The sequence below is a fragment of the Erpetoichthys calabaricus genome, chromosome 5 (genome assembly GCF_900747795.2).
Source record: "Erpetoichthys calabaricus chromosome 5, fErpCal1.3, whole genome shotgun sequence".
In the NCBI taxonomy this organism is placed as follows: domain Eukaryota; kingdom Metazoa; phylum Chordata; class Cladistia; order Polypteriformes; family Polypteridae; genus Erpetoichthys; species Erpetoichthys calabaricus.
The window spans coordinates 108,492,217-108,516,856 of NC_041398.2; the positions used below are offsets into that span (position 1 = coordinate 108,492,217).

The 24,640-nt window shown below is 41.3% G+C and overlaps 1 protein-coding gene across 1 annotated transcript in view; it reads left to right on the forward strand.

Moving 5' to 3' along the window:
* The first annotated feature begins 6,954 nt into the window (after nt 1–6,954).
* Nucleotides 6,955–24,640, forward strand: part of gabrg1 (gamma-aminobutyric acid type A receptor subunit gamma1) — an 80,984-nt gene continuing 63,298 nt past the window's right edge. The window contains exon 1 of the mRNA XM_028803095.2: nt 6,955–6,986. Within this exon, the coding sequence (XP_028658928.2) occupies nt 6,955–6,986 (32 nt within the window). The remainder of the gene's footprint in view (nt 6,987–24,640) is intronic.

The following is a 24,640-nucleotide window of genomic DNA, read 5'->3' on the forward strand; positions in this document are numbered from 1 at the left end:
ATATATATTTGGTGGTGTCTTGTTATTGCTGGGGTGGAGGGATATTTATATTTATATATTTATGTTTCTGTTTTTTGCATGTCTTATTTCACTTAATACATATAACCCGTTTAAATTTTACATCCTGTTTTGTGTACTTATCTTTTCACCGTCGATTGTGGGGGGGGGAAAAGTTTAATTGGTAAGAAGTACGGCTTGATAGTAAGATTATTTCTCAGTCAATTATCCAAGCCACAGGTCTTGGGAGTGTAGCTGCCGGCTGGGTAAAAGGGGTCGGCCATTACATAAAGTGGTGCCCTCTCTGAGGAAATCTTAATAAATATCTATCGCTGTCTGCCTTTAAACATTTCCCCATTTAACATGTCTATAGTGCGTGCCGAGCAGGACGACACCATTGCTTCGCCACGGTGTGATGATGGAGTAGCCGGGGCGCGGCACGTCACGGTCAGAGCGTGTTCAGCGGTGCGGGAGGTGGTGGATTCGTTGCAGTCGCTGTACCTCGAAGATCACCATGGACCTGAGGAGGAATGCCTGGAGGATGTCTCGCCTCCGTGGGAAGATCTGGCGCAACAACTAACCCGGCTGGATGAGAAAGTCCGCGAGGTTGCTGAAAGTGCGCTCGGGCGCGAAGATGCCTTGCAGGCTCACATCAGCAGCTCCCAGGAGGAAATAAAAGAATACCTCAATGAGCAAGTTCAACTCCTGGGGCGGGAAATCGTGTTGTGCCTCCAGAGGCGAGATCAACGCTGGCAAGAAACTCTTCAGGGGGAGGTCCGAAGGAGTCTCCAGAAGTTACGTCAGTCACCCTGTCATTCAACGCCGTACGGGTCTCGTGGGGGGGGTGAATACATCAATCGGCCCCTCTGTTCCTGGGGTGCACCTTTCCTTTCCCAAGTTGGGGGCCCCTTATAACATCGATGATGTCCTCAACTTTGTGGAAGAAGGGGAGGCGTATCTGGCTGTTAACCCTTTAACCCCAGAAGAGCTTATGGGGGTGATAGGGGCATCCCTCTCGGGGCCGGTGCGGAGCTGGTGGCTGACGGCCAAGAAGAACATTAAAGACTGGGGATCCTTTCGTCGATCTTTCCTCGCGGCTTTTCTTCCGGAAGACTATGAATCCGAACTGGAGGACAAGCTGCGATCCATGGTGCAACTGCCTTCGCAATCCATCCGGGACTTCGCCTATGAATATCGGGCTTTGTGTCTGAAGTGGCGGCCGGCTATGTCTGAAGAAGAGGTGGTCCGCCGCATCCTTAATGCCTGTAACCCGCGGTTAGCTGGGGGTCTCAGGGGGGTTGTGGGGTCGGTGGAAGACCTGGTGAAGGTGGGCTCACAAGTGGAACGGGACTGGGGAAACTCAAAAACGTACTGGAACAAGGTACAAGCCAGTACACGAGAAACCCAGCCCCTAAAACCCCAGCGAGCCAAACCTTGCCGGTCGGAAGCCGATCTCGCTATCATGCAAGCGAGTACGTCCCTCCTGATCGTCCCAGTGAAGCTGCGGGGGTGGCAGGTGGATGCGGTGGTGGATACAGGGAGCCATCACACCTTAATCCGCTCAAGCATGTGGAAGAAGATTAGCCGACCGACAGACAACTTAACATCTGCCCCGTCTGTCCGATTTGTATTGGCAGATGGGAGTGAACACAGAGCCCTGGGCAAAGTCCCCTTGAGGTACAGTGTACTCTCCACCACCTGGGAAATGGATACGTATGTCCTGGATGACCGGCACCTGTCCGTCCCGTTACTCCTTGGGCTGGACTCTTTAACCACCATGAGGATGACCATCCATCTCAGTCCCAGGGGGTATATGGTGCCAGGGGAAGGGGTATGCGATTTCATACATAAATCAAAAGAAGATCTGGGCTCCGAATTCATTGGCTTCTACGCGGCAGTGAGGAGTGACGCAAGCACCTCGGCGGCAGCCCCTGTGGAGGAACAGCCCGAAGAGGTAAGGCCGGTGCTGAAGAAGTGGGCCGAGGTGTGGACTGAGAAATTAGGAGTCGCCCGTGGAGTTACCCACGTGATCTACACCTCGGACGAAGTTCCAATAAGGCACCGAGCCTACCGCGTTTCTCCACTAAAGAAGGGCATAATTAAAGAACACCTTGATCGAATGCTCGCCGAGGGAATAATCGAACCATCTTCCTCCTCCTCGGCGTCCCCTGTGGTCCTCGTGAAGAAGACGGATGACACCTATCGTTTCTGCGTGGACTACAGGGGGGTTAACGGGAAGACGAGCCTGGACGCATATCCCATGCCCCTGGTTCATGAGATTCTGGAGTCACTGCATGGAGCTGCAGTTTTCAGCACACTAGACCTCCGCAGTGGCTATTGGCAGGTGCCGATGGACGAGGGGAGTAAGAAGAAGACGGCAGTCATCACCCCTGAAGACTTGTTCCAGTTCAAAGTCATGCCTTTGGGCTTAAAAATGCTGGGGCCACCTTCCAGCGGCTCATGGAGCAAGTCCTGAGGGGGTTGATAGGCAAGATCTGCTTTGTATACATCGACGACGTCATTATTTACTCCCCTTCTATTAAACAACATCTCCAGGACCTCGACACCATCTTCCAACGATTACATCAAGCGCACCTTACGCTGAACACGAAGAAGTGTACCTTCATTCAACCCCACATACGCTTCCTCGGGCACATTCATTCATCTGAGGGGGTCGCTGTAGACCCCGAGAAGACCTTAGCCATCCGAGACTACCCCACGCCCACGGATTTGAAATCTTTGCAACGTTTCCTTGGGTTAGTGGGGTGGTATCACAAGTTCATTCCCCGGATGGCTGATATAGCGGCTCCCTTGAACAACCTAAGAAAAAAAGATGTCCCGTGGGAGTGGACAACAGAGTGCCAGGACGCGGTCGAGCAACTAAAGAGCCACCTTCAAGAGCCGCCCGTTCTGGCCCAGCCAGATCCGCAGCTCACTTTCCAGGTACAAACAGATGCCAGCAACCTGGGGCTTGGCGCCGTGCTCACTCAGAAAATCCACCAGGCTGAACACGTCATCGCTTACGCCTCTCGAGCCTTGCATGGCGCTGAGCTCAATTATTTGACAGCTGAAAAAGAGTGTTTGGCTGTCGTGTGGGCTGTGGAAAAATGGAGACACTATCTGGAGGGGGTTGAATTTGAAGTGTACACCGACCATCACGCTCTGACCTGGGTATTTAATCACCCAAAGACCTCCTCCCGTCTAACCAGGTGGGTGTTACGCCTCCAGAACTTTACTTTCAAGGTGACCTATCGGAAGGGCTGTGGCAATATTGTGCCTGATGCTCTGTCCAGGGTGTCAGAGCCACCGGGGATGGTGTGTTTGGCAGAGGCAAAGAAGATGATCCTCCCTCTGCCAAGAAGCCTGGAAGACCTGGCTCAAGCACAAGCCACCAGTCCATTCTGCCAGAGCATCAGGGAGGGACTGGAACAGCAGCGTACCGACCGGGTACACTTCGTGGACCTCCAAAGGGTTCTGTACAGGACCACTCCATCCTCCCTTGGGGGTCTGCAACACCAACTAGTCGTCCCGGAAGGGCTCATCCCCGACTTTTTAAATTACTATCATGACAGTCCTTTAGGTGGTCACCTTGGAAGGACAAAAACTTTATTAAAGATCCTGGGGGTTGCGTGGTGGCCGTCTGTCCGGAAAGACGTTTGCCACCACGTGAAGAAGTGCATCACCTGCCAGCAGCTCAAAAACCCACCTGGTAAACCGGCAGGATTTCTACAATCGACAATCGCGGATGGACCGGGGGAGACTTTGGGAGTCGACCTGATGGGGCCTTTTCCTGTTACCAGCTCGAGGAAGACCGTCCTGATGGTGGTGATTGATTATTTTTCAAAGTGGGTGGAGCTGTTTGCCTTAACGGATGCCAAAACTAACAAGATCTGCTCCACCCTGAAGAACGAAATCTTCACCCGCTGGGGGGTGCCGAAGAACATCGTCTCAGACCGGGGTCCGCAGTTCACGAGCTCTGTATTAGATGTTACCATCCCCAGGCTAACATGACAGAGCGAGTGAACCGGACCCTGAAGAACATGATCGCCTCCTATGTGGGTGAACGCCATCAGGATTGGGATAAATGGCTCCCCGAGCTCCGGTTTGCCCTGAACACCGCTGTGCATGAAGCCACAGGTGAGACGCCTGCTTTGGTTGCGCTGGGCAGACCGCTAAAGGGCCCGCTTGACCGACTCCTTCCCAGAGCCCCTAGTCCAGAAACCACCAGCTACAATAATTTATTTAAAATGGAGGAATTATGGCGGAGAATCCAACAGAGGTTGGTGAGTTCGACATCCAGACATGCCAAGTTATATAATGCCCGGCGTAAGGAAGTGCACTTTCAGCCGGGTGATTTGGTCTGGATTAGAGCTCACCATCTCTCGGATGCCAGTAAAAGGTTCTCTGCCAAGCTAGCGCCTAAATGGGTAGGTCCGGCCAAAATCATTTCTCAAACAGGTCCCGTTAATTTCCAGTTTCAAAGGGGTATCGGCACTGACTCCAAGCTAGACACAATCCATGTGGCCAATCTCAAGCCGTACTTCGGCCCTCCCTTGTCCAAGGTTGGGGGGGGGGGGAATGTAGCGGGGCCACATAGTTAGTGTTAAATGTCAGTTCTGAGTGCGTCTCGTTTTATTGTCCCGTTTACTGTTTATGTGCATCAGTTAATGCCGTCCCCGAAAAGGGGGACGGATGATGGAAGGAGACCACAGCCGCAAACCTGGAAAACACCTGTTTACAATCAATCAATCACAGCCGTCACAGGATTATTTAAGCCATCAGGAGAAGGAAGGGAGGAGAGAAGGAGATTTTTTTTCACAATCATGACTACACTGTACCTGTTCTTTTCCATATCGCGCTTATCCATCCAGTTTGTTTTTCCATCAGCCGGATTTACTTCAAGGACCTCACCACGAGAGACCCCGGGGTAGGACTTAATCATCCACCACATACACGAGGATTCACGGTGAGGCTGTTCCATTTTTTCCGGGGAGAATCAAACAATGCAATTTCACTAATTCAGTCATCCGCTTTCAGGACAGTTTCTTTATTACCGGACTCACGTTCTCATTCATTTTCAGTTTATCATTCATTGTTGTTATTCGTGTTGTGTGTTTATTTGTTACAGGGACAAGGGAGGGTTTTTGTTGTGTGTATATATATATTTGGTGGTGTCTTGTTATTGCTGGGGTGAAGGGATATTTATATTTATATATGTTTCTATTTTTTGCATGTCTTATTTTACTTAATACATATAACCCGTTTAAATTTTACATCCTGTTTTTGTGTGCTCATATTTTTCACCGTCGATTGTGGGGGAAAAGTTTAATTGGTAAGAAGTACGGCTTGATAGTAAGATTATTTCTCAGTCAATTATCCAAGCCACAGGTCTTGGGAGTGTAGCTGCCGGCTGGGTAAAAGGGGTCGGCCGTTACAATCTTCCAGGATGTAAACCTCTGTCTCCCAGTGTGTCTCATGTAAGCAGAGCCTCACAGGAACCCTGCCCCTGGCCCCATTGCACCCTTCCATCCGCAAGAAACAATTTTACTTTTGCACTTCCCCTTAACTGTTCATGAGGCACTTTAAGCTTTTCCCACAAGCTGTATTTCATAACGGTATAAGTGCTCCCTGTATCTACGACTGCCTCTCCAGTGACACCTCGCACTTGTACGGGCACCACTAAGAGGGGCAAGGTGGCTTGCACCAGGGTGAGATCGGCATGGGGATCCACTGGGGCCTTTCCTCGTGGTTTGGGACAGGGCAGACCCACTAATCCTGATAGCTGCCCAGTCCTTTTCCACTCGGGACCCCACCTTCACCAACTCATCAACTGACTTCACGACCCCCCTCAGAGTAGCTGCCACCCAAGGGTCACATGCATCAAAGACACGTTGCAATATCTCTTCCTCACACGTGTCAGATCGCCACTTCAGGCACAACGCACGGAATTCAAAGACAAAGTCCCTGAGACTCTGCGATGGCTTTTGTACAAAGGTCCAGAGCTTTTCTTCCAACAGAACTTGGTATTCATCTGAGAGGAATGCTTTCAGGAAGGCAGAGCGAAACTCCGCCCAGGTATTACACTCGTGCCGCTCAGCAAACCACCAAGAGCGCGCCGGCCTGCTGAGTGCCGCGTTCAGGAATCCCCGCAGCTCGGCTCCACTCAGAGGATGCAATTCCACGAACAAGTCGACCTCCTCTACAAAGTCGACAATGCCCGTGGGTGCACACTGAGGGGCCAGCCTAGGGAACTCCATCCGCAGCATCGCAACGAACAAGGACGACTGTCCCCAGTTGTTCCCCACTCTCGCTAAAGGAGTCGACTGCCCCAGTGGCTGCGTGACGGCACGCCAGCTTTCCTGCACCTGCCTCCTGATCTCCCCTCTCATATTGGCTTCCAGGCTCTGCACACACTTCGCGAAGGACTGTTCCAGATGCTGCACCCTCACAACTGCCTCACCGGAAACTCGGGCAGCCGTGGCATCGATGAGATCATGGATGGTTTCATCTCGATTGAGAAAACTGCGGGCGATGTCATCCACCCACGTCTCTAGCTGTTCTAGGCGCAGTGTCAGGCCATGCAGAAGCCGTCCCTCGCCGGTCTCAGGCTGCTCCGGACTGGAGACACACAAGGAATCCAGCAGGCTCAACTCCTCCTCGGGAGGGGCTCTGACCGTAACGTGACGTGGCCTAGGCAGCGGACACACATCAACCAGCGGTCCACTCAGTTCAAGCTCCTCGCCCTGCACTGCGCTTACAACAGACATGCTTCTGAAAGGGGTGTATGTAAAGTCAGCTAGAAGGGAAAGTAAATAACCCTAGCTCCTACCCGGCTTGCCAAAATCTGTAGCGGTCAGGGGCTGCTAAGATTCACACCGTCAAAGGTGTAATATTACATTTAACATATATACGCAAACACCACACAGCAAAGTCCATGAAAACCAAACCGGATGAAAAATGGAAGGTGAAAAAATTAAGTCCAGCAATCTGTAGGTTGAAAGGGTGAAGGAAAACACAGTCCTATCGGTAGTTGCTGAAAGGATGAAGTCGGATGAATTGTTCAGGAGTGCTCCTTTTCTTCCGGGAAAGCAAATGAAATCCAAACGCAGTCCTCAGAACACAGGTAGACAGACAAACCAGACCCCAACAAACGAATACAGTCCAGGACACAACGATTAAATATGGTTCAGTTAAACATCAGGCAGAATGACAGAGAAATGCAACACACCACGTACAACAACAAAACATTTTTTTTTTCTTTTGCCATCTGCCCTCCTTTTAACCTCCTTTGACCACCTTTGACCCCAGCAGCCCCAGACAGGACTGCCGGGAGATGCAGTTCTTATTTAGTAGCACTGTTGCAACATGAGAGGTTGGACATCAAACTAAAAAAGTGGGAGTTCAGGGGGATGTTTGTAGATGGGTGCAAAATTGGCTCAGACACAGGAAGCAGAGGGTTAATGGTGCGAAGGGACCTTATCAGAATGGACTGATATTAAGAGTGATGATTGAAGTGTTTAAAATTATGAAGGAAATTAGTACAGTGGATTGAGACTGTTATTTTAAAATGCGTTCAGATGGAAACTTGTTAATGATCCATTTCGCATAAACATTAGGAAGTTTTTCTTTACACAGAGAACTACAGACACTTGGAATAAGCTACCAGGTTGTGGACTGTAGGAATTTAGGGACTTTTAAAACTAGACTTGATGGTTTTTTTTTTTTGGTTTTTTTTTTATATTTTATTAATTTGTATTGTAATCATTCCATACAAACAGATCAATTTATAACCAAACAAATTAAAAACAAATCAAACCCCACCCCTGAGAAGGAGAGCTTAGCTAAAGGAGAATTGCTTAGGGCTTTTTAATAAGACAACATTAAGCAAAGGAAAGGGAGAAATAAATATATATGTAAATAAGAGATAGAGAAGGGAGTTAAATGCGGTAATGGTTATTTCTCTTATTCTAAAATATTATTGATCAGATCCTGCCAGGTTTTGAAAAAATTTTGTACAGATCCTCTAACTGAGAATTTGATTTTTTCCAATTGCAAATAATATAAAACATCGGTTTCCCACTGACTTATCAGAGGAGAGTTAGGATTCTTCCAATTTAACAGAATGAGTCTGCGTGCCAAAAGTGTAGTGAATGCAATCACCGTTTGCTTGTCCTTTTCCACTTCAAGTCCGTCTGGAAGAACACCAAACACAGCTGTTAATGGGTTAGGAGGGATTATGACCCCAAGGCTGTCTGAAAGGCACTTAAAAATTTTTGTCCAAAATGATGTTAATTTGGTGCAGACCCAGAACATGTGACCCAGTGAGGCAGGAGCTTGGTTGCAGCGTTCGCAGGTTGGATCTTGCCCTGGAAACATTTTGGACAGTTTTAAGCGAGAGAGATGAGCTCGATACATAACTTTTAGTTGAATAATTCTGTGCTTTGTGCATATAGAGCTCGAGTGAATTCTCTGCTTTGTTACCTTCCACTCCTTTTCTGATATATTGATTAAGAGATCTTCTTCCCAATGTCCTCTTGGATCTTTGAAAGGTAGGGACTCTAATAGGATTTTATATAATGCGGAAATGGTGTTTAATTCCTCGGCATTGAGCAGTATTTTTTCCAGCACTGTGGAGGGTGCAAGGTGTGGAAAATCGGGCAATTTCTGTTTAACAAAATTTCTAATTTGAAGATAGTGAAAGAAATGTGTAGCTGGGAGGTTGAATTTTGAACGTAATTGTTCATAGGATGCAAAGATGTTGTCTATATAAAGATCTCTAAGTAATTTAATCCCAAATGTTTTCCAGATATTAAAAACTGCATATGTTTCCGAAGGTTGAAAAAGGTGGTTCTCATGCAGAGGTGTCACAGATAAAAGATTCTCCATCTTAAAATGCTTTCTACATTGGTTCCATATTCTGAGTGAGTGAAGCACAATTGGGTTATTAGTATATTGGCGGTAACTTGCATTTATTGGAGAGCAGAGCAGGGAATATAAAGAAGTACTGCAGGATTTTATTTCTATTGCCCACCAAGCCTTTGTATGTTCATTTATTTGTGTCCAGGGTTTTATAGCTTGTATGTTTGCTGCCTAGTAATAAAACTGAAAGTTGGGTAGAGCCATACCACCTTCTGCCTTAGGTCTTTTCAGGGTCGCTCTCTGAATACGTGGGTGTTTTGAGTTCCAAATGAATGAGGTTATTGTTGAATCTAACTGTTTAAAAAATGATTTATTGATATATATTGGAATGTTTTGAAATAAAAAAAGAAGTTTAGGAAGGATATTCATCTTAACAATGTTAATTCTTCCGGCTAGAGTGAGATGAAGGGTTGACCATCTATCCAGGTCTTGCTTAATTTTTTCCATACAGACAGCAAAATTTTATTGATAAAGAGCTTTATGTTTACTTGTGATATTTACCCCTAGGTATTTAAACTGATCTGCAATAATAAAAGGGAAGGTGTCCAATCTAATATTGTATGCTTGTGAACTCACTGGAAAGAGCACACTTTTATTCAAATTAATTCTGAGACCAGAGATCTTTTAAAATTTTGTAAGTGCTGTTAAGACTGCAAGTACAGTATTTTGTGGGTCTGATATATACAGTACCATATCATCTACATATAAAGAAATTTTCTGTTCAAGTCCTTCTCTGATAATCCCCTTTATCTGATAAGCATTTTGACAGTGAACTGCCAGTGGCTCAATGGTGATTGCAAAAAGTAGTGGTGAAAAGGGGCATCCTTGTCTGGTACCACGTTCTAGTTTAAAGTAGTCTGAATTAATGTTATTAATACAAACTGAAGCTTCTGGATTGGTATACAATAGTTTGATCAATGCACAAATGTTCGGGCTAAACCCAAATTTCTCTAATGTAGTGAAAAGGTAGTTCCTTTCAATCATGTCAAATGCTTTTTCTGCATCCAACGATAATAATATCTCTGGGGTGTTTGACTTTGCTGGTATCTTAACATCATTATTCAGAAGTGAAATAATGTCTGTTTGTATGATGCACATTGTAATAAGTCCTTATTTTGTTTAGGAAAGACAGTGATGCTTTAATGCTTGGCAAAAAGTTTGCGGTAGAATTTGATTGTCTCAAGCTTCTGTAAATGTTGCTAATAATAGGAGAGCTAGCTGAGTGGAGAATTTCTTATAAAATTCGACAGGGTAGCCATCAGGGCCTGTTGCTTTCCCACTTTGAAGTGACTTTATAGCATCTAGTAGTTCTGATAGTGCCAAAGGTTTATCCAATTCCTCTGCACTAAGAGTATCTATTTCTGGTATCTGTAATGCATCCAGAAATGCATTAGATTGTGTGTTGTCTTCTTTAAACTCAGTAGAATATAAGGATTTATAGTAGTCTCTAAATGTGTGCATTATATTTTTATGGTCAATGATTTTATATCCATTCGTGTTGGTGATTGCTGGGATTGCATTGCGAACTTCTTGCTTGTGGATTTGTTGAGCTAAGAGCTTATTAGCTTTTTTTCCGTGTTCATAGTAATGATGTCTAGACTTATAAATAAGTTGTTCAGTTTCTTTAGTTGTTAAGATGTTAAGTTCTGTGTGCAGGGCCTGCCTTTTCCTGTGGAGAGCTTCGCTTGGACGCCTGGCTTGTTCTTCATCTATTCTAGTAATTTCGCTTCTTAGCTCTGATATTTTCTTGGTTTCTAATTTATTTCTGTGGGAAACAAATGAAATAATCTGTCCTCTTAAGAAGGCCTTTAGAGTTTCCCAGAGTGTTCCTGCAGAAACCTCTGTGGGCGTGTTTGTCTCTAGGAAGAAGCTGATTTGTTTGGATATAAATTCTGTGCAGTTCTCGTCTGCTAATAAAAGAGGGTTAAGGCGCCATCTGCGAGATGGGTATGTGGGGTATAATGATTTTAGCTCCAAGATCAGAGGGGCATGGTTGGAAATAAAAATAGCGTCATACTTGCAAAATTTAATTGTAGGCAAGAAATTGCTATCTATAAAGAAATAATCAGTTCTTGAGTAGCAATGATGCACTGGTGAGTAGAAGGAATATGTTCTTGAGTTTGGGTTTAGAAACCTCCAGGGGTCTGATAAGTTGTGGTCAGTTAAAAACTGTGTAATTGTCTTTGCAGTGTTAGATGTCATCACACCTGTGACAGGAGACCTATCTAAGAGTGGATTTAAAACACAATTAAAGTTCCCAGCCATTATAATTTTATGAGTGTTCATGTTAGGAATGGATGTAAATACATTTTGCATGAATTCCCTATCATCGACTTTGGGTGCATAAACATTTATCAGAATCACTTTACAGTTAAATAAATTGCCCATGACAATCACATATCTCCCTTCAGGATCAGATACTACATCTGATGCTACAAATGAGACTGTTCTACTGTATGTATGAGAATTCCCACACCTCTAGTTTTCTTTGTAAAGCTGGAATGTAACATCTGTCTTTTTGCAGCCTTAACTGATCCTTGCTTAGTAAGCGGGTCTCCTGCAAAAAAACTATTTTAGCGTTTAGACCTGTTAGGTGAGCGAATACTTTCTTTCTCTTTAATTCGTGAATCAGGCCTTTAACATTCCAGCTCACAAAGTTAACTGCCCCATCATGGAGACATTGATTCTGAATTTTTGATGTCATTTTATAGTCTTAACTGGAAGTGAGACAGCTTTAACTTTAATTTCCAATTTTCCCACGAGTTATTGCTATGCAGCCTATTGTTACATTGGTAATTAAAATTATAAGGATTAAAAGGATAGATTAGATATAGCTTGCTCTCTTTCTCTCTCCCCCCTTTATCACCCCACCCCCCCATTTTGCCTCCCCACATAAGGCTGGACCCCACTTCACAAAGTCCCAGTCCTCTGACATACCTAGAGACAGAGCACGTCCAAAACATATATACTTAATAGTATATCTATCTAAAAATGGATAAAAGGAATGTAAAGGAATGAATAAGGGGATATACAGTACATGTCTAAAAGTCTTACAATATAGTTCACTGTAGTTGACTCTAAATTAACAACAATGCTGAATTTCTAACACAGTATCCAAGTGTATGCAGTCTTACTTTGTCTTTGTTTTTTTTGGTGCACCTTTTTAGGTAGCATGATGCATCTGTTTTAGCCAATAGGGAAATGTTTTTTAACAGACTACTTTTCTTTTGCCAATTTCACTGCAAAGAATCTGCTGCAAAAAAATAAATAAATTGGGGGATTTCTGAAACTGATTTCCCTTGCGTTGAATAAATAAAAAGCAGTTAGTCACAGGGCTGTGCTGAAGCCAACTAATCCAATCCAAATTGATGCGCTAGGTACTTAGCATTTTTCATGATTCTGTTGGTAAACGTAGCTTTAATTTCAAAGAAACAAGTAGTGAGTGAGAGTGGAACAGGTGTGGCAGGGTTCTAATTAGTTACAGTATGCTATAACTGACAGTTTTGATCATTTTGAATAAAAGAATAGGAATAAAACTGACAGGCATTCAGTACTAAAGGAACAACTTCATAATAATAAATTAATGATCTGATCCATTATGTTGCCAGTTTGTGAACACCTTTAATTATTCTTTATACATCCACAGAATATGTCATAACAAAAATTACCACTTAAAATGTCAGTCATGTTGTTAGAGTGTAAATGACCTTTTTTATTAAATTTAATACCTTCAAATAAAATCACACCACCTGTATTTTTCTGTGACACAGGGTACTATTAATCACTGCTCTACACTCTTCACTTGTTTTGCCAGTCAAGTGCCACTACTTGATAGCACTGGTGCATTATTTTTACACATTCTAACACAAATAATATGTTTTTCACACTAAATCAAAAGATAAGCAGTAATAAAAAATTATATATGCATTACATGGAAAATGTTATGCATATGTTGATGATTAATTAAGGCAATGAAAACAGCCATAAGTATGATTAATTCAAAACATAAATCATTTTTTGAACATGCTAGGAAAGCTAAAAACAATTGCAAGCTTAATGACCATATTAACTAAATGGCATTTAGTGTGTGGTATTTGTTTCTGTCATTTTTCTAATGGTATGTTAGTAAGCAGTAAGCTTAATGTAGGTTTGGAAAATGAACACCCCAATTAAGCTTTTAAATCCTATTCATTTTTCTCTTATTCATTTCACCAAAAAAGACGTCTTACATTTATAAACACAATTTAATCTATAGTACACTTCATAGAGAATACTGCCATATGGAAAAGTTTGGGAACCTCTCTCAGCCTTCATAATAATTTACTCTACTCTCAACAAAAAAGATAACAGTGGTATGTCTTTCATTTCCTAGGAACATCTGAGTACTGGGGTGGTGTCCGAACAAAGATTTTTAGTGAAGCAGTATTTAGTTGTATGAAATTAAATCAAATTTGAAAAATTGGCTGTGCAAATATTTGGGTACCCTTGTAATTTTGCTGATTTGAATGCATGTAACTGCTCAATACTGATTACTTGCAACACGATATTGGTTGGATTAGCTCGTTAAGCCTTGAACATGATAGACAGGTGTGTCCAGTCATGAGAAAAGGTATTTAAGGTGGTCAATTGCAAGTTGTGCTTCCCTTTGATTCTTCTCTGAGGAGTGACAACATGGGATCCTCAAAGCAACTCTCAAAAGATCTGAAAACAAAGATTGTTCAGTATCATGGTTTAAGGGAAGGCTACAAAAAGCTGTCTCAGAGGTTTAAATGTCAGTTTCAACTGTAAAGAATGTAATCAGGAAATAAAAGGCCACAGACACAGTTGCTGTTAAACCCAGGTCTGGCAGGCCAAGAAAAATACAGGAGCGGCATATGCGAAGGATTGTGAGAATGGTTACAGACAACCCACAGATCACCTCCAAAGACCTGCAAGAACATCTTTCTGCAGATGGTGTATCTGTACATCATTCTACAATTCACTGCAATTTGCACAAAGAATATCTGTATCACAAGGTGATGAGAAAGAAGCCCTTTCTGCACTCACGCCACAAACAGAGTTGCTTGTTGTATGCAAATGCTCATTTAGACAAGCCAAATTCATTTTGGAACAAAGTGCTTTAGAATGATGAGACAAAAATTGAGTTATTTGGTCATAACAAAAAGAGCTTTGCATGGCAGAAGTTGAACACCGCATTCCACTGCTACCTACTGTCAAATATGGTGGAGGTTGGCTAGTTCAGGGACTGGGGCCCTTGTTAAAGTCGAGGGTCGGATGAATTCAACCCAGTATCAACAAATTCTTCAGGATAATGTTCAAGCATCAGCCACAAAGTTGAACTTACGCAGGGGTTGGATATTCCAACAACACAATGACCCAAAACACACTTTGAAATCTACAAAGGCATTCATGCAGAGGGAGAAGTACAATGTTCTGGAATGGCCATCATAGTCCCCTGACTTAAATATCATCGAAAATCAATGGATTGATTTGAAGCAGGCTGCCTATGCTCGGCAGCCATCAAATTTAACTGAACTGGAGAGATTTTGTATGGAAGAATGGTCAAAAATACCTCCATCGAGAATCCAGACACTCATCAAAGGCTATAGGAGGCATCTAGAGGCTGTTATATTTGCAAAAGGAGGCTCAACTAAGTATTGATGTAATATCTTTGTGGGGGTGCCCAAATTTATGCACCTGTCTAATTTTGTTATGATGCATATTGCATATTTTCTGTTAATCCAATAAACTTAATGTCACTGCTGAAATACTACTGTTTCCATAAGGCATGTCATATATTAAAAGGAAGTTGCTACTTTGAAAGCTCAGCAAATGATAAACAAAAATCCAAAGAATTAAGAGGGGTTCCCAAACTTTTTCATATGACTGTATACTGAAGTATTCCAGAGCCACCCAGCAGTGGTTTCAAGTTTGTCTCCACAGATACTAGACATGTTTTTCAGATCATCCATTTTGCCTTCAATTTACTAGAACTTTAAATCATTAAATAATTTCAACAATTTATATGAAATGTTTTTCAGATTACACTTGCCAAACAATGACCAGTGAAATTCTGCCTGTGTGACATCAATCCTTGTGTTCAAGGATTCATGCAGAAAAAAATCTAAAAAGAATTTGTACAGCATTGCATAAGTTGACTGAGATGAATCTAAGAGATTGGTCAGGAATGCAGTTCATTAAATTAATTACCTGTTGTCGTGTTATTTCCAAATTTCATTAAATTCTTAAGACATATATGCTGTAGGAAAATAATAAGAGACACAAAGGTTTGTTGTCCTTGATGGGAAAGAATCCCATCTGAGTTCTATTAGGCAAACAAATATATGTAAAAAAATTCTCAAGATTTGAGAAAAAACATGCTGTTGATGACACCAATGTGTTGCCCACTGCGCTGGTCTCTTACCTAACCTAAACTTTCTTTTACTGGTCTTACAGTATAGCCTGGTTCAAGGACAGGTGGAGTTGGAGGCAAGGTTTAAGTAACATCATTGGTCCGCATTGGCAACTATCTCCTCTGCTCCAGGGACAAAAGCAGAAAACAGGTCATAAGGTGTTTAACATCCATTCTCTCCATATGTCTTGAATCAGTCCCCACAAAAGACTCAAACGACTCACTTAGCACACGTTTAGCCTAGATAGATAGATAGATACCCTGCATTGTATTTATACTGCATTGATTCCAGAAAGCTAGCCACTTCTTCATAGTGCCTATAAGCACATTTGTGTCATCCTATTTATGCTGGCCTGAGTAAATGTTGTGTTCCTATCTTCAGTTTTTGGCTATTATCATAATCATTAGTGTTTTTAATTAGGTTGTAAAAAGGTCAGTTGCAGAGCAGCCAACTCTTGGGCTGCAAGGACCAGGTTTGAAAACTACTCATTAGTGTAATGAACAGATGTTAACGATATTTCATAAATTACTCTTTGCACTGTTGTTTATCCTGTACCAAAAATCTATACTGAAACCACATTTCTTTCTACTATGGTATTCATTATTCATTCACTGTATTATAATAAATATATCAAATTTAGTTGACATAGCAGTTTCCATCTGAAAGAAGAGGAATAGCCATAGAGTAAGGAAATGATTATTACAGAACTACACATTAGTGTAAAAGAGGAACTCTGTCTCTGTTTGTGAAAGTCATATCACTTGCTATATCCAAAAGGTCTTTTCATATATTAAAAAACATGTAGAACTTTTTTTTAATGATTCGTCCTTTGCTTTGAGAAAGATTTCACCTTGTTTGATGCAGAAATACTCTGCCACACATTCAATACCTCTTTCTTGGATTACATGAGTTCTTTTCTTGATAGTGGTCCTACTCAAAGCTGCTACAATAGTCTGTACTCAGACCAAGCATAATGAATACATCACCTTTCAATTATGATAATTTTCTGTTTTCAGTCCTCTGCTGTTGATCTTATGCATAAATTTATTAATCCCAATCTCTATGACTGACTGTGATTATTGGTGACCTCATATGATCTTTCCATGCTGCTTCCAAAGTACCATTATGCATATTTCAGGGGATGTGCCTTTAACTTCAGTTCATTTAAATTTTAATATCCCAGGTAATTTAAGCTTCACAAGACATCATGGCAAACTCAACAATCCAAAATATTTTCATATATAATACATATACTATATATACTGTCGTAGTGAACATGGATACTTAATCTCCCAATTTTAAACTGCTCTGAGTAACATTAAACTCGATTTTTACTATCATATGTTGGTTTATAATGCTAACATTTCCACACCAGATAAACAGTACATAAATTAAAAATGGTACATTTCAGCTTCTATAGAAAAGGACCAGAAAGGTACAATTAACATTTAATAACAGCAATAAAAAAGAGGCACCGGTGTGTAACAAAAGGTTGCAAGCTTTTGAGTGTATGATTTTCTAAATATTTAAAACATTCAAACAACTCTGTAAACTTTACCATCTGGACTTAAATTATTGTAACTTTTGGTTGAATAGTGTTTCTAGTGTTTCTTCTAAAATGAGCAGTGATTTCTTCAGATTTTGGAATATCACGGTACACAAGAGACTCAATCAACCTGTTAAATACATCAACAACTAAATTATGGCACGTTTCATTCTAAACTGCAAATGTTAAAAAGTGTGTGTTTACACAACAGTTAAGACAACTGTCTCTATGTTGAGTTTATAACAGAGGAGAAAGGTCACACCCTGGTAAAGCTATTAAAATGTCAGAAAGTCTGATGAGAAGTATGCAAATAGTAACTTAGTATGGGTCTTGGTTTATTACTGTTTGTCTGCGGAAATCTCATTCTTTATTTGCTAAAGATTCCAACAGGTACAGCACTTGCACTTTAGATCATTCATAAATGAATTTATTTTATTTATAACTGATATTTCTTCTGAAAGGAAACTTACATTGTCTATCAACGTATTGTTAACCTGTCCTTAAATTCAGATATCTATTTTCTTTAATTAATATCCGTTCATTTGCGGACTCTTTTGTCACATTTTCCCCTATAAAAGAGTGGCTTGATCTCTACAGGTTATAAAGAATATCTGCCTAACTATAAACAGTTTAAAAATTTCTTTTTATAGAAAATGATTGAAAACGATAAGGACGGTGACCACCGCATTGTTACAGAACTGTAGGTTTGTATTGGAAACTATTGGTGAAGCAATTGGTCAGATTTTTGATTTGTCATTTAATCTCTATCCCCATCGCAACCTATGGTGTATAATGTTTGGATGGTGAATGAAAGATTTGAGATTGTAGTTACAAATGGCTGAAATTAGGTTCCTGAATCAGACTGTAGGCTTGCTGTGTGTGTAATGGTGAGGAGTTTTCAAATGCAGGAGGACCTCAGAGGTCAGCCATTAAAGGTACAGGTCAAGAAGAGTTGGTGGGCATTATTTGATCTATGTAGGGAGCCCCCTGAACTCCTCCAATGCAAGATTTGCAAAACTTAGAACATGGAGCGGAGACCCAGCAACAGGCACAAAATTACCTGGGGCCATAACAATACAATACAATACAATACAGTTTATTTTTGTATAGCCCAAAATCACACAGGAAGTGCCGCAATGGGCTTTAACAGGCCCTGCCTCTTGACAGCCCCCCAGCCTTGACTCTCTAAGAAGACAAGGAAAAACTCCCAAAAAAAAACCTAGTAGGGAAAAATGGAAGAAACCTTGGGAAAGGCAGTTCAAAGAGAGACCCCTTTCCAGGTAGATTGGGCGTGCAGTGGGTGTCAAAAGAAGGGGGTCAATACAATACAATACAATACAATACAGTATAGTACACAGAACAATTTCTCAATATAGTAAGAAATAAAAAAAAATATAGAAATTTTAGAAGTACAGAGTAGAATTAAACAGTAAATGATATATCCCATAATAAGATTTGTATTTGTATAGAGTCCTGGAGACCTCATCCTTCAAGCTGCCTCCCCCATTTGGCCATTCCACAGCTGAAACAGTGCTGGGCCAGCCAATCCGATGAAAGGACCCCTCTCTCCCACGATTCCTGCGATCCTCCATCTGGGATGACTTTTCCTTAGGCAGGCAAAACAACTTGGCAGGTGGGCCATGGCACCAAGTGCCACATTTGAGTACCGAGAAGAAAAACAGAATAAGTGAGGGTTAGTATACAATTATAACTGTCATGTTACTTATGTTTAAGTGCTAATGACTAACAACAGAGATGCAGTCTGTACAGTTAATCAGCAGCTCTAGTCAGGATATGCTAAACTGAAGTAGTGAGTCTTCAGCCGGGATTTAAAAGCTGAGACCGAAGGGGCATCTCTTATAGTAGCAGGCAGACCATTCCACAGTTTAGGGGCCCTGTAACTAAAAGCTCGACCCCCCACTGTTATTTTATTAATCCTTGGAATCATAAGCAGACCGGCATCTTGAGATCTTAATGTGCGCTCTGGTTTGTAAGTCATGATAAGTTCAGACAAGTAAGCCGGACCTCGACCATTTAATGATTTATATGTTAAAAGAAGGATTTTGAAATCTGCCCTGAACTTAACCGGGAGCCAGTGTAAGGATTTAAGAACTGGAGTTATGTGTTCGTATTTTCTTGTTCTTGTAATAATTCTCGCAGCCGCATTTTGGATTAACTGGAGGCTGTATAAAGAACAGCGTGCGTAGAATTCACACTAAAACATGGTGTACGGACAAAAGCGGAAATGTGTGTATGCTCAAAAAAATCCAGATGCATAAATCTGTGTGAACGCCAACTTCCACATACTTCCGCTTCATTAATCCTAGTAAGCGTGAAAAGTATTGCACGTGCACTCACCTGCCGCCACTCACAAACTCCTCCCAGAATCATGCTATTTTGAATATGCAAATCAATATAAATATGTGAAAAGGCAATGGCAAAAGCACGAGGGAAAATAGAAGAATTTCAGTGAATACCAAGTGGAGGCAAGGAAAAATGTGCTATTTGTTGGTTTTAACAGTGGTATAAACAACAAAAGGAAGTTGATCAAGTGACACAGTGTCGGAGAAAATCAAAAGCTCATGTTCGCAAAGTTGTACAGTGCCCGAAATAAAAAAAGTTATCAGATATCAAAGTCATCTGAGTGTCATATGAAAGCTTATTAGGGTACAGAGAAAAGAAAACAAAATAGGGACACAGTGGGGAAAAAAGCTCGAAATGTCAACTTTAATCTCAAAATTTCCACTTTAATCACGTAGTTTATTTTGTCATTAAAGTAGAACATCATAAACTTCATCTTTAAATCGTTTAATTTGCTAGTTTCTCAAATACCATCATAACTAAAGTAACACGTTAAATGCTTTGTATTGTATGTGTTCTTCTATGTGTGTGAATCACTATGTGCTTCTTAAACGGGCTTTCTCTTCCTCTGACAGGACACAGAATTTATTACATTCATAATATTACTGCTCTCTGAATAATTAAAATGCTGACATGTATACTTGATATCATTTTCATGATGATAGGAGTTAAAGCGTGTTATTAAACATGGGAACACGGTGGCGCAGTGATAGTGACGAGCTGGCCCCCCGTCCCTGCCTCCCGCAAGATGCTTGCTGTGCCGTGCGTGACCTTTGATGAAATAATTTATTGCAGCAGTACTGTCTCTTTCAAACATACTAACCTCCAATTCCTGTCCTTCCTTTTTTTTCTCGAAGAACCCAATCACCACACAATCAGCTCTGTAATAGACATTAAGCCATTTGTAAGCTTAGAACACCGATTCTTCAAAACTTTTAAGGAACATTGAAATATCTTCGTAGTACATGTTTAATTATTCCATTCATCTATCCATCTAGGGTCATGCCAGTCCCAGCAAAAATACAGCACGAGGCAGGAACAATCCCTGAACAGGTCGCCAACTCCTTGCTAGCGCTGCGACACCGTGTCCTCACATGTTTAATTATTAACAATATAGATTATTTAAATGATGTTAAATTTTATCTGTATAATGTAATAAAAATATTTTGCTGCATTGCATCTTAAAAATGATATCGTCATCATATGTAAATACGCTCTTTATAAAGTGGCTCAGGTTGTGCAATATTATAAGTGTATTGCAAGTTTACAGTGAGGTGATTGTACTAATAAGTACAAACAGTTCTACAAGGAGCACTTGATAGACTGATTGAGTGCATTTATAGTTCTTGGGATGAAACTGTTTCTGAATTGCGATGTCCATACAGGAAAGGCTCTGAAGCGTTTGCCGTTTGAGAGCAGTTCAATAGACACTGCGCATGGCTGAGGCAGTGTGTGCTTGATGCTGTATTCTGATAATTCTCTTTCGATCAGCTGCTGTAGAGCTGTGATTCCACACTCAGATACAGTGGGATAAATACTTGAGAGTAGCAACGCTAAAGCAGCTATGGTATTTGGAATAGTTTGGCCATTCCATGGATCATTATATTGTTATGGATTAATCACAATCAGATGCCATAAACTAATAAACAATATGCGGTTAATTTCAGTGTATTTGATAAAGCCGCATCAGGGATGTGGATCTAAAAAAGAAAGGGAAACCACACTGGCTGCCAGTTTGCAAAACTGAGCGGAGAACTTGCATATGCCAGGGTTTGAGCTAGCATGAAAATATGCGTGGCTTTATGCCAAGTTTAGGTTTTATACATCGCGATGTGAGCGTGGAAACAGGAGTACGCAACATTTTTGTACGTACGCACCGTTTATACATGATGCCCCTGGAGAATTCAATCATCACTTAGTATTATAGATATTTCAAAACTAATTTACCACAAGGAGAATGAAGAATTTGACCAAACTATGAAGTTCAAAATGATGTGAAAACAAGGGCAACAATGGGCAAAGTCAGAGCCAGGAGACCAAAATGAAATCTTTTACCAAAACCAAAAATAAATGTCAAGAAGTCAAAAGAGAGTTTCAAAGCTTGAAAATTCTGCTACCATTTTACACTAGGTTCCTTATCCCTAACTACCGCTATTTAAAGTTGAGGGTTTTTTTAGATATAAAATGAGGATACTGAGATAAGGGCATCATTCAATAAGATTCATGTGGCCACACTAAGTGTCACAACACCAATAATTAAAGTATTGTATGACCGTGTCTGTGTTGGAAAAAGTTAAAATGGCACTGAAAGCAATAACATCACCATCTTAATGCTCAAAATAGTAAGTGATAAGATCAGAATGAAATAGAAGCTTGAATGCAACCACCAAGACCATATCTGTTGGATGGCCTTGGAGAAGCTGAAAACTCTGCAGGTGGAGGTGGAAACTGACACAGACAATCCATTCAGCCTTCCTCAGCCTATTACTTTATGACCCTCATCCAAAACATACAAGAAGATGAATAAATAGGAATTAAACTAATTAATTAGTATTTTTAGACTTAAATTTCTCAGAAAAATTCCTCCTGACTCACTCATTTTAAGGCAGGTATAAACAAGTCAAGTCAAGTCAAGTTGGGGAGCATACACTGGTACAGTGCGTTGCCGCACCCACTACATAACGAAACAACTCGGGATCCTGGTTTGCAACCTCCCAGGCAGACACGCTGTCCAGAAATGACCCTCTATCTGCCACAGCCAGGTGTTATAAAGTATAAACACTTAAATTAAAATGTTATCACCTTTTCATATGAGGGATATTTTGGATCTTTTTCTGAATTGCCCATTTCTTTAGTCTTAATTACAGAACTTGTAAAAGTTTCCCTGTTACAGTTTGTTGAATTAAACTGAATATCTTATGAAGATTGTATGCTGTTTTGATGTTGTGTATTATATAATTAAGAGTATTGAGGCACTTCCTTTTTTGTGTTTTTTATATTTATAAAAGTGAGTAATACTGACCATACACAATGCCACTTACTCTTTCATAGTAACTCTTTTGATGATCCATTTTGTAATCACTTAGAGGATGAATCAGGCATAGTGTTACGATACCTTCATGACTTCATCTGTTAATGTTATTTATAGATCAGTGTCAGTTTGTAGCAGAATACCATGGAACTATGCTCTCAAGGAGACTAACGAAGGCATGAAATTCTGAATGTGCTAAGTGGTACCTCTGGAAATATAAAAGTTTAAAAGAAAAACAATAAAATACATACTCCTGAAAATGCAAATATTTAGAATCAGTATATACATTAGTTTGCATGCTGATACTGCTGTATTGTGTTACTGCTTTTAAGGTGTTATTGTGAGTAGATGGTGCTTTATTTGTCCCCAAGGGAAAATTTAAGACTTTACAGAAGCTCAAGAAAAACAGAACTATTATAATATACAACAACAACACCCCTCCTGAAACACACACAATAACTTCAGGCTTAGTTAAAATAGCAGGCTTGAAGATGGCAGTACAGAACATCAGAGAGAGGTCAGCAACAGATTTACATTTAAAGACATATTTAATATTTAAATAAAGCAGTATAAGCTTGTTATGTCCATGTTTTCAATCATGACGTGATTTTCAAGGCAGAGATCCAGAACCTGGAATTCTGGTTGAAGCATCAGGAAGCAGAGCAGGTGACAGAATATTACCTCTGCAATTCCACCACTGCTTCTTCATAAGCCAACATCCTTTGGCCTGGGTGTGTGACTGCTGGTAGAGCTTCAGAAGGGATTAGCTTGGATCGTCTTAAGGAGCTGTAGAAAGTGTGGCAGATCTTGTTGCCACTGACCTCAGGTGAGCATGGTGAGGTAGAGAAGATGGTGGGGGCAAAGTATGAGACAAATTGTAGTGGGATTTCAGAGCAGTTGAGGAGAGAGCCTTGAGGTTGAGAATGCCAGTGGCAGCGTCAGTAAGAAAGACAGTCAAGAGACCAGTATATCTGTAGCTTCACACAACAAGGTTTAATTGACCACATATAATGGACTGATAAATGCACACAGGTACAGTATTTGCTGCACCATGTGACAGTGTAGGACATGCCTGCTGTACCACCTGACAACACAGCACTGAAGACCCCTTACTGATGGGTTCTTTTTACACTGGCTCTGCGAAGAGAAGGCCATACTGCTGTTTCAAAGAGTTTGTGTGCCTTTGTGAGGAAATAGAAGTGGTCGGTGGGGACAGCAACATCAAAGAAATGGCTACTTAACAGCACTGGCAAGTAGCATCAGCCTCTTTATGAGTCACCAACAATACCAATTCCATCATTCAAATGCCACAATTGTACAAATTTTGAACTTGTCAAAATAATGTGGTAACACTAAGAAGCCGTCCTTCTAAGGACACTGATCTATCTAGAAAGGTAATATTAAAGAATATGAATCCTGCAAAATAAAAGACCAGTAATTCAAACAATGACATACATTAGAAGGAAAATGACTGTGTACTCGTAACATTTGCTGGTAGTTATCATTATTAGGATACAATTAAAGGATACGTTTAAGATAACCACCCATACAATCAGATTGTGATTCAGACTACGAATGCCACGAATGTAATTACCCCAATCTACATGCTGTCAAATAAATGAACCACACACAGTAGCGCAACATAAGAGGCTTCGCCTCTAGCGCTGACGTCCGAGGTTCGATTCCCCGAGAGTGGGGTGCAGTGAGTGTGTATGCCTGATGAGCCCAGAATTAGGGCGAAACACGTGTCGCGTACTCTTTGCATTATTTGACAGTAAACTATTCAACCATTCTATGATCTGCTTCTCCCAACTGAAAGTGGGCACCATGGCGGATGTTTGCCGACTTGCAGACCAACCACAAGCGTTACCTGGTAGGTAACCACCCATACAATCAGATTGTGATTCAGACTACGAATGCCATGAATGTAACTACCCCAATCTACATTCTGTCAAATAAACGAACCACACGCTGACGTCCGAGGTTCGATTCCCCGAGAGGGGAGTGCAGTGAGTGTGTACGCCTGATGAGCCCAGAATTAGGGCGAAACACGTGTCGCGTACTCTTTGCATTATTTGACAGTAAACTATTCAACCACATATATATACAGGTAAAATTCCGTTACAACGAATATCTTTACAACGAAATTTTCATTACAACAAAGTATCTTTATGGTCCCGACAGCTTCCCCATATGACGCGAGTCTATAGAAATTCTCTTTACTACAAAGTACATTCAGCAGATACTGTCATTACAACGAAGTGCCCAAAAGACCTTGAAATGCCTGAATGAATTATCCGCAAAGCAGTTAGTTTTGTGGCCACAGCTCAGTTGTGCACAACAATCCCCCAAACAGAAACATTGTAAATTTTT